Below are 12,613 nucleotides of genomic sequence, written 5' to 3'. Positions count from 1 at the left end.
AACACTGCTTTCAAACGCACTTAAATCTTGATAACCTGCCACTGTAGCAGCAGTAACCGATCTAACAACTGCGCCAGACACTAGTTGTCTTACACAGGCGTTGCCGACCGCAGCGCCGTGTTCTGCCTGTTTACATCTCTCTGTATCTGAATACACGTGCCTATACCAGATTCTGTGGAGCTTTAGTGCATTTTGAATAGGAAACCATATCCGGAAACGTACAGTTTCCGTTCTACGACAGTTTCACTTAAGATGTGTAACGCGTCCACGTCTGCTGAGGGAAAGAGAAAGTATCAGAGTGGCTGCTCTTTATACAATACGGTAGACACGGTGAAGTGTACTGCGTCAGACGGTCCCCTGATGTCACTTAACGTCTACCTTGTTACGAGACCTATTCAATGCCTCTGCGTCTCCGATACAGTAAACATGGTTCGGTACCCGTTTTCGGAATACACAGACATGATCCTTGAGTATGGCGAAGCTCGAGGTAGCGGAGGACCTACTATCGGATGTATCACGAACGTTTTTCGCACCGTATCACACAATCGCACGAACTTTTTGCCTAAGATACGCAGCAACTCCGAGAAACATGTACCTTCGCTGTGAGGAGGCAGGACTGTGGTGCTCCACGGTAACGCCGCATCCCCGAATCTGAAGATCACGTACTGTATCAGGTTGAAGAGAACTCGCCAACGAGTATTCTTACGATTGCGCGTGCAATGGGTGTTAGCTACAGTATCGTTTGGGACGTTCTGCACGAGCAACAACTACATCCGTATCACTTACAGAAGCTACACGCTAAGGGTCCAGCTGATTTTCCAAAACTGTTTGCCTACTGCACGTGTTCCTGCACCGCTGCATCGACACAATCCTGTTTCCACGCCGAGTTTTGTTCAGATGAATTAAATTTCGCTAGGGACTATGTTCTGAATTCGCGGAAAAACCGTGTCTGGCCAAACGAAGTCCCTCACATTACGCATGTTCTGGGATTTCAGCACTGGTTTGGTATTAAGTGTAGGCAGGTATTCTGTACAGCCATGTGATTGGGACATATCTCATTCTGTTCAAGCTAACTGGTCCTGCATACTTGATCTTCCTACAAAACGTATTGAACCCGTTCTTGGAAGCTGTGTGACCGAATGTCTGCCAGGAAGTGTGGTTTCAGTACGAAGGTGCACCACGTCACTTCTCACGTGCGGTTTGGAGACATTTCAACTGACGATATGGTAAAAGGTGATTAGGCCGAGGTGGCTCAACCTAGAAGCCGCCACGATAGCCGGACTAACTCCTGCGGACTACTAACTTGTGGGGTCGCATGCAAAGTTTGATTTACGAGACCCCTGCAGAGACAGAGAAAGATATACTGGCACTATAATATGAAGAGACCACAGGTGGGATGGAGAATGTGTACCAGAATTTGCTTCTCAGATACAATGTCTGTACCAATGCTGGTGGTCACCACATCGAGCAGCTGTTGTCATGCATCAGTACTGTTCTGTACGTAAAGTATGCTGGGTTCTTATTTGTTTGAGAATAATGTAAACACGTATTGTTTAAGTCTTAGCACAAAAAATTGTGCTTCAGTGATAAATGGACGTTTCTTTATGTTTCCTTTTGAATTGCTACCTAATAACGTACTGCGTCACGTCTAATTCAATTTCTGAAGCAGACGTGGATGAGTTAAACATCTGAATTGAAACCGTCGTAGAACGGAAACTGTACGTTTCCGGACATGGGTTCCTGCTCAAAATATTATGTACTCATTCCGCTCTACACGTTCTAGAAGTTTGTAACGGCAATTTCCGAACTGCCTGTATACTGCCCGCGTGGGGTGTTATTGGCTACCGTACTCACGTGGCGATATGGTGGCGCTCTCGCCGTGCACCCTTGCGCCGCGAGGCCAGAGTGCCCCCTGACGGCCATATAAGTTCATATCCTCCGGTGGGCATTCACCCTCTGTGCCGTCCGATAGCAGAAATAGTTAAGGTGTTAACTTAACCTAAGAAGTTCACATGAGAAACGCCTGTGAAGTACATAACAATAGGTTAATATATGGTAAGTCTATATCGAATGTTTGTAAGAAATGTCTTGCAGAATGATTGAGGAAAAGCAACACGTTGATGTGAAAGATATCGGTGATTCAATAATGCAGTCTACCCTCCACGTATCACCGAATAACCTGGGCCGCTCGGTTTGAGGCGCCATGTCACTGATTGCGCGGCCCCTCGCGCCAAAAGTTCGAGTCCTCCCTCAGGCGTAGGTGTGTGTGTTGGTGGTTCTGAGCACTATGGGACTCAACATCTGAGGTCTTCAGTCCCCTAGAACTTAGAACTACTTAAACCTAACTAACCTAAGGACATCTCACCCATCCATGCCCGAGGCAGGATTCGAACCTGCGACCGTAGCGGTCACGCGGTTCCAAACTGAAGCGCCTAGAACCGCACGGCCACACCAGCCGGCGGTGCGTGTGTTGTTCTTAGCATAAGTTTACATTAGTTTAAGTAGTGGGTAAGTCTAGGGATCGATGACCTTAGCAGTTTGGTCCTTTAAGAATTCACACACATTTGAACATTTTGAACAACCTGAACCCTAACGAGTTATCAGAAATCGATGAGATGCTTTTTGGGGTTACTTGCTTTGCTGAGAGAAGAACGTTACTTAATACTGAAAAGGAAAACACTTCCTAATGTTCTGCAAAAGCACTCGGTCTTCAGGCCACAAGTGGCCCATTGGGACCACCCGACCGCCGTGTGATCCTCAGTGAGGATGCGGGTAGGAGGGGCGTGTGGTCAGCACACAGCTCTCCCGGTCGTTATGATGGTGTTCTTTGACCAGAGCCGCTGCTATTTGGTCGAGTAGCACCTCAATTGGCACCACGAGGCTGAGTGCACCCCGAAAAATGGCAACAGTGCATGGCGGCTGGGATGGTTTTACCCATCCAAATGCCGGCCACGCCGGACAGCGCTTAGTTTCGGTGATCTGCCGGGAACCGGGATATCCACTGCGGCAAGGCCGTTGCCGATGTTCTGCAAAATTATATTTATTAGGTCACGAACAGGCTTTCAGCTTCTCAGGCTATCTTCAGGTAACACTTGTCACATGAAGATGGCCTCAGAAGCCGAAAGCCGGTTCGTGACCTAATTAATATAATTTTGCAGAACATTAGGAAGTGTTTTCCTTTTGAATACTATTATTATGTTCTGCCAAGTACCGACGGAAAATACAGTTAATGTTAAAAAGTCACTTGGTCTAGTATCCAAAATTTATGAAGTAGAAACATTACAAGCAGATTTCGAGGAATAAGTTACAACACACAACGACAGAAGATGTAAGTGAATAAATGTGAAATACGTCAGAAGATCTGTGTCACATCTCACCTTTTTTGTTGAGGACGATTTTTACAGACTGCGTCCAACTGTTTTTAACGTCAGCCTTGCTTTAATCACCATGTGCTAAGCAACCTGTGGATTTTCTTAATTCTTCATTCAATTACTAAAAACATGATTATAATAGCTTGTCTAATATCTCTGCATATTCGAAGAAAAACTGAAAATAAGTTATTAAGAGACAGATATAGAAAAGACATGACTGCCTGTGGTTAATACAGCAGCCAGCAGCATTTTCCGTTGTCACCTATTCTGAAGGGTGCAGTTTCAGGTCTGCTTACACATGTGGCCAGTTTCCATTCATTATAACAGGTTGAAGAGCTGTCACAGTACACTGAGGTAATAAAGAAAGTCATGAGATAGCGATATTACAGATCTACATCTATATCATACTCCGCAAGCCACCTAATGGTGTGTGGCGCACCGTACTTTCGGTACCACTATCTGATCCCTCCAACCCTGTTCCACTCGCGAATAGTGCGTGGGAAGAATGATTGTCGGTAAGCCTCTGTATTGGCTCTGATTTCTCGGGTCAATACGCGAGATGTATGTGGGGGGAAGTAATATGTTGTCTGACTCCTCCTGAAAAGTGCTGTCCCGAATTCCAGTACTAAATCTCTCTGTGATGCACAATGTCTCTCTTGTAACGTCTGCCAGTGGAGTTTGTTTAGCAGCTCCGTAACGCTCTCTCGCCAACTAAACGATCGCGTGACGAAACGCGCCGATCTTCGTTGGATCTTCTCTATCTCCTCCATCAGTCCTACCTGATAGGGACCCCAGATAGATGAACAATACTCAAGAATCTGACGAACAAGCGCCTTATAAGCCACAGATGGCGGTAGTATCACTTACTCAATGTATATAAGAAGGCAGTGCATTGACGAAGGTGTTATTTGTACTCAGGTGATTCATGTGAAAAGGTCTCCGACGTGATTATGGACGCACAACTGGAATTAACAGAGCTGGAACACGGAATAGTAGCTCGAGCTAGGCACATGTGACATTCCATTTTGGAAATCGTTAAGGAATTCAATATTCGGAGATCTGCAGTGTGAAGAGTGTGCCGATAATGCTAAAGTTATGTTGTTAGCTCTCACCACGGACAACGCAGTGGCCGACAGCCATCACGTAAAGATCGGGAGCAGCGACTTTTGCGTAGCTGAGGACAGTACGGCGAAATTTGGCGTTAATGGGCTATGGCAGTAGACAAACGACGCGAGTGTCTCTGCTAACAGCTCGACGTCGTCTGTAGCGCCTCTCCTGGGCTTGTGACCATACCGGTTGAACGCTAGATTATATGCAATTAACACATCTTGAAATGTAGTAACTGATGCCTTTTTTATGCACGAGAAGCGTTTCTGAGAAAACTCTTCATCTTTAAGTGGTATATTATGATCACTTCACTTATGTGTCCCTCTGCCATCCAGCCTAGATGCAAATTCTGAAGAAACAAACTAATGGATTTGTTTATAACAATTTTTCTGCTACCGGTCCCACGTTTCGGCAAATGATTCCCAATTTCGAGGGCGTTACCTGGGAATCAATTCCCAAGCGAATCGTGTAAAACATAAATAAAAGAAAATCGTGACTGGTAGCAGAAAATTATTCATAAAAAATTCATTATTTTCACAGTCGCAGGCTTTCACAAACCATTTCTAATGAACCGAATCAGAAACAAACTAATTGAACCTATTTCTTTTATACAGAGAAGTTTACGAAGTACTGGGAGAGACTAGTTGTACGAAACATCTGGTAGGTAGCGTTATTTGAGCGTCTGCAATGGCAGGAGAACTGCGTATACAAAACTTAACAGGTTTTTACACAAGAAGGCACGAATGTTTATATACAAATCAAACTGTTCTTGTATACCACCAGAAGCTGGAATTTTGTCCCCTAGATGCAATATTAACATGAAAGACTAACTCAACACTGACTGATCACTAAAAAGAATAGGCTGATAACTGAATGACATTGCTCATTAAAAATAATTGCATCAGATTAGATACATGTCTCTAAGTATCTCGTCGTGTCCAACACACTAACCAGAGGAAGATTTGTCAGTTACAGACAACCTAAAGTAGAGAGTGTGAAGACTCGCATCATCGTGCAATATTATCATCATCGTCATTATCAGCACGATCAGTTTTCTGATTTGTGACCGGGATCTTGTTCATTTTTTTCTATCGATCTCCTCCTCCTTCGCGTAATGTATTTACATAGATTAACGGGATGGCTCAGGATCTGAGTTATCGACCATTCTTGCCTTATCTTCCCCTCCCCGTATCCTGCTAAAGAAACCTATTCAAAAAAAAAATTTCCTCGACGCTTCATCTGTACATGCCGAAATCAGTTTCTTTTACTCCGCTTAACTGCATGCAGCAAATGCCTTTCTTTTCTCACTCCCCGCAGCACATATTCGTTTGTCACTCAATGTACCCATTCTTCGTCAGGTCTACATTTCAGTATTAGTCAACGGCTTTCCGGCTTCCATTCTCATGTTCAAAGTTACGACGAGGTACAGTAGAACGCTCCAGACAAAATACTCCAATTTTTTCTTAATCCCATTCCCAAAACGTTGCAGAAAATCCTCATCTTCCTAGGGAATGTCAATTTTGCCTTTGTTATTCTCGATTTAATGTCTGCACTGCGCCTCTAATTGCTTTCGATTCTATTTCATACGTAATCTCACCGGACAGTATATTAGTCACCCCGTTAAGAGAACACACTGTTTGCTTCGAAACGCAGTAGATGGTATGGACCAGGTAGCAGACGATCACGTGATCCTCCTATCAGTCAGTTGTTTAGAAGCAGTACAGTACGTAGGATCGACGTCGCAGAATGGCAGAAAGTTCCAATCGTGTTGATATGCCCATTACCACACCGTGAATGAAGTTGCCTGTCGCGAGGACTGACCGCGCGGTTTAATGCGCCATGTCACGGATTGCGCGGCCCCTCCCGCCAGAGTTTCGAGTCCTCCCTCAGGCTTGGGTGTGTGCGTTGTTCTTAGCATAAATTTGTTTAAGTAGTGTGTAAGTCTAGGGACCGATGACCTCAGGAGTTTGGTCCCTTAGGAATTCACACACATTTAATTTTTCTAATGAAGTTGACTGATTTATTGTTGATTTGATTTGTTGACGCAGCAGTCGCAGGCGTGTAACATGGCATAAGGGAAGTGGTAGTAAAAATATAGTAAACAACAGTGGCTGGACAACAATGTCATTCCTTGGTTTCATACCTGACAGGAATTGCTGATTTCGGTGAATGCTGGTCAATCTCAACGAGTTTCTGAGACAACACTGCGAAGGGTACTGAATGCAATGGACCTTTGGAATCAGGTACCAAGCAAAAGGTCATTCCTAGCAGCACGTCTTCAGTGGGCCAAACAAGACAGAAATTGTACAGTCGCTGACTGGAGACATTTACTGTGTTCCGATGAGGGGCCTCTTTTTAAATTATGCCTCTTTTTAAATTGTGCCTCTTTTTAAATTATGTAAGGCGTGCACGGTCGCCGCAGTAAGGCGTGTGGGGTCTGTAGTTCCAGCCAGAGGTGATTTGAAAATTAAATAAACTCAGCAAGACCAAGAGTTCGGCTTGCTGAGGTTATGTTTGAAACTGCTATCTCAGTATTTACAGCCTCTGATGATGTCTACAGCATTAGGAGACGAAACGTTAACCACAGAAATATGCCTTGTATTACAGGTTAATGACCATGAAACAAAGTTCACAAAGGAAGCATATTCCTTATTACATCACACGTGTTCTCTCATTGTTTCGCGTGTAAGTGTTACACTATGTGCAGCAAGTTTTGAGTTAATATGGTCTGACTTCTTGGAATCGTGGAGAGAGACAGCCAAATGGACAGCTTCTCGGTACCTGAAGATGTGAAGAGTTCCGTTACTGATGATTATGTTATCGCGAAAAGAATCTCAAGTACATTTGGTCAAATAGGACAAACACTATGCGCAGTAGCACATATCGGCGGAAAATCCACATCATTTGTTCGAATCATGTCCATATCAGAGTCGTTTGTTTAGAAAGAGACGTTCCACAGCTATCATATCTGCAAGAGATATCAATAAATCGGTAATTTCTAGGGATTAGACTTAAAGCCCATATGTGTGCTGAAACGATAAGAATCGTATAGATGGTATGACTCTTTATACAATACTATCTCTAGTGGGTCCTAATCCTAGTAGACATAAGACTTATGCCTCATATAGAGGAGCAATATGAGGTAACGCACTAGTGTGATGTAAAGGGCGAATTGCAGAAACCGATCGATAGTACATCACTTTCTCAAACTGGATTTTCTCTGCTCTTATCAAGCAGGAGGAAAAAAACTGCTGCAGTGACAATACAAAGTTTTATTTCAACCGGAAAACTGTCTGATCAGGTTGAAACTAAAATAATTTGTTTTAAATAACAGTTATACGATACATTATTTGTAATAAATGAAACGAAACAAGCCATCCTCATTACGTGTAGCCTGCAGCCGTCATTCGGAAGTATTTATTATGTTTCCTCTTATTCGTTAACGGAAAGTGGGGACGTGAGAATTTTTTGATTTTCTCTCCCCCCTTCTCTCTGTATCTCCCCAAGCAGACGTAAAGCGGTAATCGCGTTAAATTTTTTGTGCTATATTAGGTGGAGCGAGAAAAACGTTTCTAGAGACATTCATTTTGGTGTAAACACACTGAAACCACTCCACAAGGTATATAAATACTAAGAGAATTTGAGAGATTGAGAGAATAAGTACAAAAGTAGACTAACATAATGTTTTTTTAGTAACAATGTGAACGTCTTACGAAAATGGCATATACAGTACCTGCCAAAGAATGTACGACCAATATAGAAAACAACTCGTTGCTTCAAAAGCGCAGAAATGATAGTAACGTAACAGAAACTGATAAGATTACCGCATTAATTTATGATTGCAATATATCCAGTGACTTTAACATAAACAGTGCCACAGAGAGAAGATTGTTTGCTCGTACACTAGGCGTCCGTGCGCGAATATGCGTAATTCGTGTTTATGTTATTTTTATTTACACGTCAAATTCCGTAGGCCCAAATCGAGGAGCAAAACTCCAAGGTCATGGAACGTGTCAGTACATGAAATTACAACATAAAAGTAATAACAGACAAAAATAAAATGTTTATGAACCCAAAGAAAGTCAATCCATAAGTTTAAGTAAACACAATCAACAATACAACAAGAATCAGCTTCGTTTTTCAAGCAACTCCTCGACAGAATAGAAGGAGTGTCTCATGAGGAAACTCTTCAGTTTCGATTTGAAATCGCGTGGATTACTGCTAAGATTTTTGAATTCTGGTGGTAGCTTATTGAAAATGGATTCAGCAGTATACTGCACACCTTTCCGCACAAGAGGTAGGGAAGTCCGATCCAAATGCAGGTTTGATTTCTGCCGAGTATTAACTGAGTGAAAGCTACTTATTCTTGGGAATAAGCTAAAATTTTTAACAAGAAATGACATTAAGGAATATATATCTTGAGAGACCAGTGTCAAAATACCCGAACCGCCTATTTCTGAGCCAAAAATATCCTTTTAGAAGGGTTACCCAAAATATAATACGATACGACATAAGCGACTGAAAAAAAGCAAAGTAGAATAATTTTCGTTTCGAACGATCACTCACTTCAGATACCGATCTAATAGTAAAAAGTGCAGCATTAAGTCTTTGGACAAGATCCTGAAAGTCGGCTTTCCACGACAGTTTACTATCTATCTGGACACCTAGAAATTTGAACTGTTCAGTTTCATTAACCATGACATAATAAAGTTCCTTCCGTCATGATTGGTGGAATTCAATCTTTTTATGTTCTACACACAATTTAGTTGTGTATAAGACATAAAACAGTCGAATTTTACCAATTCTTACTGTTAAAATATAACAACCGCTACCTCACATACTTAAAATGGATAATATTCCTGCCTCGGGCATGGATGTGTGTGATGTCCTTAGGTTAGTTAGGTTTAAGTAGTTCTAAGTTCTAGGGGACTGATGACCTCAGAAGTTAAGTCCCATAGTGCTCAGAGCCATTTTTTTGGGGGGTAATATTAAATAACATCCATTCATTCGTTTCCCGTCATATCAGTCCCACCAGATTTTAAAAGCGAATGTTCTACGAAAAAACAAATACACACCGGTTTGCGAATTTTGAAATATATGGGAGCACGTTTTCGGGAGGAAAGTGCCGATTAAACACTTTGTAGCCCATTGACAGCTGGCAAAAAAAAAAAAAAAAAAAAAAAAAAAAAAAAAAAAAAAAAAAAAAAAGCTCAAACAGAAGACAAAGAGGACCGTTGTTCCTAAACGATTGCACAGTATACGTTTAACATTTCTGTTCTCCGTATTATTTGGAAACATCATTCCCAGTTATGTGCGTTCTCTGTTAACTTTATTTACGCACAACCAGTAGTTAAAGAAAAGCGAATACTTTAAATAGACATAAGAAACCCAATGTTACTGAAACACTGTTTTCTCATGTTTATTTCAGTATAATAATAAAAAATGATTGCCTTTCTAGTTTAAACAACAAGGCCTGAAACGAAAAGCTAGCCAGTTACGCATATAATCTACTGTACAGTCTGCTGAAACCAGATTAATCTGTTCCAGTGCGGCGAGTCAGAAAGACGAAGATACATATTGTTTCTGAAACTTAAAGACACGTTTGAAATTAAAGCCAAGCTAGTCATAGGCTTAGTAAGAGCATATTCACGTTACTTTTAACGAAGGATGTAGCTTTTCCGTGAATTAGAAGAATGGTGTGAGACGGATGAATGTAATGTCACGTGAGAGACATAGTAGCGTGAACCTCCGTGAATGTTTCAGTGTGAAGTCTCAAATGGTTCAAATGGCTCTGAGCACTTTGGGACTTAACGTCTGAGATCATCAGTCCCCTAGAACTCATAACTACTTAAACCTAACTAACCTAAGGACATCACAAACATCCATGCCCGAGGCAGAATTCGAACCTGCGACCGGACTGAAGCGCCTAGAACCGCTTCGCCACCGCGGCCAGCAGTGTGAAGTCTGGTTGGCGGCGGGACGGAGGACATGCTGAGATATCGGTCGCAACTTTGATGAAGGAGCCATGCTGTCGTTCGTCAGAAGTTACTGACAGAAAATATGAAGAAATAATAGGATCGCCATAACGCATTTAAACTTAGATCTTCATAAGGAAATCCACTGTCTTACGAAAGCATCGCGTAACAGCCGCCGTCCTGACCTAATTAGCAAATACTCGGCTGATACATAATGTCAACTCGTGCGTTGGAAATTATTACGAAATGACACAGAAATATGTACTCTTTACATAAAGTGAATTTATAGGTTTGAGGTTTTGTTAGTGAACTAATGTAATTTTAATGAGTTTGTCTAGGTTTCCCAACACGCTGAAGTCTCGCTGTTGCTCCACGGCTCAGAAAGCTGCTGTCTCTTAACAATGCCGTGCAATAGTAAACGACTGCATGGTATGTTTCTCAGCAGCGGTATGCACAGAGAAGACAGGCAGAAATGTACAGACCTGCTAACGTCCATGGCGAGCTGCGAGCCGTCCTCTGTCCGGTGTTTGCCTGCACTGCCAGCGACGAAAGATAAGTCCGCCGGCACGTGACCTTGTGCTGCTGCTTCTACTCTGATATATCGATGAAGGATCGCAATTTCATCACGATGATGATATCTCGAGTGGCGAACTTGGTGCGTTACCTAGAAATGCTGAGCTGGCACTCGTCTCAAGTACTGATATACTCATTCCTTGCAGGTTCTCTCACAAATTACGCCCACTATTCTCGTGCAACAGAATCTAGCGACAATTTTCGGGTCTGATTCGAAAACGTTGGAACACTAACTAAGGTTTAACTGCGGGAGTCAATTTTTAATAAAACATCAGATAGTGCTGACGGGACGCGAACTCTTATCTGAGTCTCTAGCCGGCAAATCAGTGTAAACTGAGTGGCAGAGGAGATGTTATACTGCAACACGCATTCGGGTTTATTGCAGTATTCAAAATTTCAGCTAAAGCAAGTTTTGAGAACGGACCACAGAGTTTCGTTTTACTGTTCTCTATCAGTGTAAACTGAGTGGCAGAGGAGATGTTATACTGCAACACGCATTCGGGTTTATTGCAGTATTCAAAATTTCAGCTAAAGCAAGTTTTGATAACGGACCACAGAGTTTCGTTTTACTGTTATCTATTTTCTTCTCCGTGTCATAGAAATATTTTTTCCTATTGACAGGCTTAACACATGTCCAAACTTAGGAAAAAGCGAACTGTACGCGATCAAGACACAAAAGATTATTTTCGAAGCGCAATGTAGTTAAACAAGTTAATTCAATTCGTGAATCCTCTGAACAATTACTAGTAGTAACTTCCCCATTTAGACCCTAGACACATGTATAAATTTGAACATGAGACTACAGGTTAGAAGAGAACACTGTTTTGTAGAAACTGGTAGGCGTATAATACTATCAGAGTGTCCTAAACGTGGTAATTTGGACTCTCCAGATCAAGACGATATAGACAAGATTCAGTTATAAACATAGGAGCTTTGCAAACTTTTCAGAAGGTTTACACACGTCGTGATGAACCGTTAAACTTTAGCAACGTGTACAAAGACCTAGTCAAGGCTCACGGACGGATACTTTTCGACTGCACACTTCTTGACTAATGTATTAAGTTTTCAATAAATGCTCAAGAATAATAAAGTTTCTCAAGTTAAACGGAATTATAAGAACCCTAGTGATGCCATAACTATGTGAAGAGACAGAAGAAACAGGTAATTACATGCGCCCAGCAGCATTATTTGTTCAAAATGGCTCAAATGGCTCTGAGCACTATGGGACTTAACTTCTGAGGTCATCAGTCCCCTAGAACTTAGAACTACTGAAACCTAACTAACCTAAGGACATCACACACATCCATGCCCGAGGCAGGATTCGAACCTGCGACCGTAGCGGTCACGGGGTTCCAGATTGCAGCGCCTAGAACCGTTCGGCCACCCCGGCTGGCAGCATTATATGTGGCGGCAGTAGAAGTACCCTTCGCAGCAAACCGTAAGGTGGCTTCCGGGGATAGATGCAGATGTAGAAAATGTCTCCCATTTTCTCTGGGAATTACCGAGTTTGTAGGTAAAAGTAAACATTGCTATTTCAGCAATACCCAGGCTCTCAAGGCACTCCTCTGTAACTAATGACTCGTTAAG

General features: G+C 42.3%; 1 protein-coding gene across 1 annotated transcript in view; it reads right to left on the bottom strand.

Annotated features, from left to right (window-relative positions):
- LOC126469886 (facilitated trehalose transporter Tret1-like) overlaps window positions 1-11,101 on the bottom strand; it is a 187,671-nt gene extending 176,570 nt beyond the window's left edge. Inside the window, exon 1 of the mRNA XM_050097221.1 lies at window positions 10,936-11,101. Coding sequence (XP_049953178.1) covers window positions 10,936-10,949 — 14 coding nt within the window. The 5' untranslated portion in view covers window positions 10,950-11,101. The remainder of the gene's footprint in view (window positions 1-10,935) is intronic.
- Window positions 11,102-12,613: the final 1,512 nt, after the last annotated feature.

Source organism: Schistocerca serialis, chromosome 3 (genome assembly GCF_023864345.2).
Source record: "Schistocerca serialis cubense isolate TAMUIC-IGC-003099 chromosome 3, iqSchSeri2.2, whole genome shotgun sequence".
NCBI lineage: Eukaryota > Metazoa > Arthropoda > Insecta > Orthoptera > Acrididae > Schistocerca > Schistocerca serialis.
This window is presented reverse-complemented; position numbering and strand designations above follow the sequence as displayed.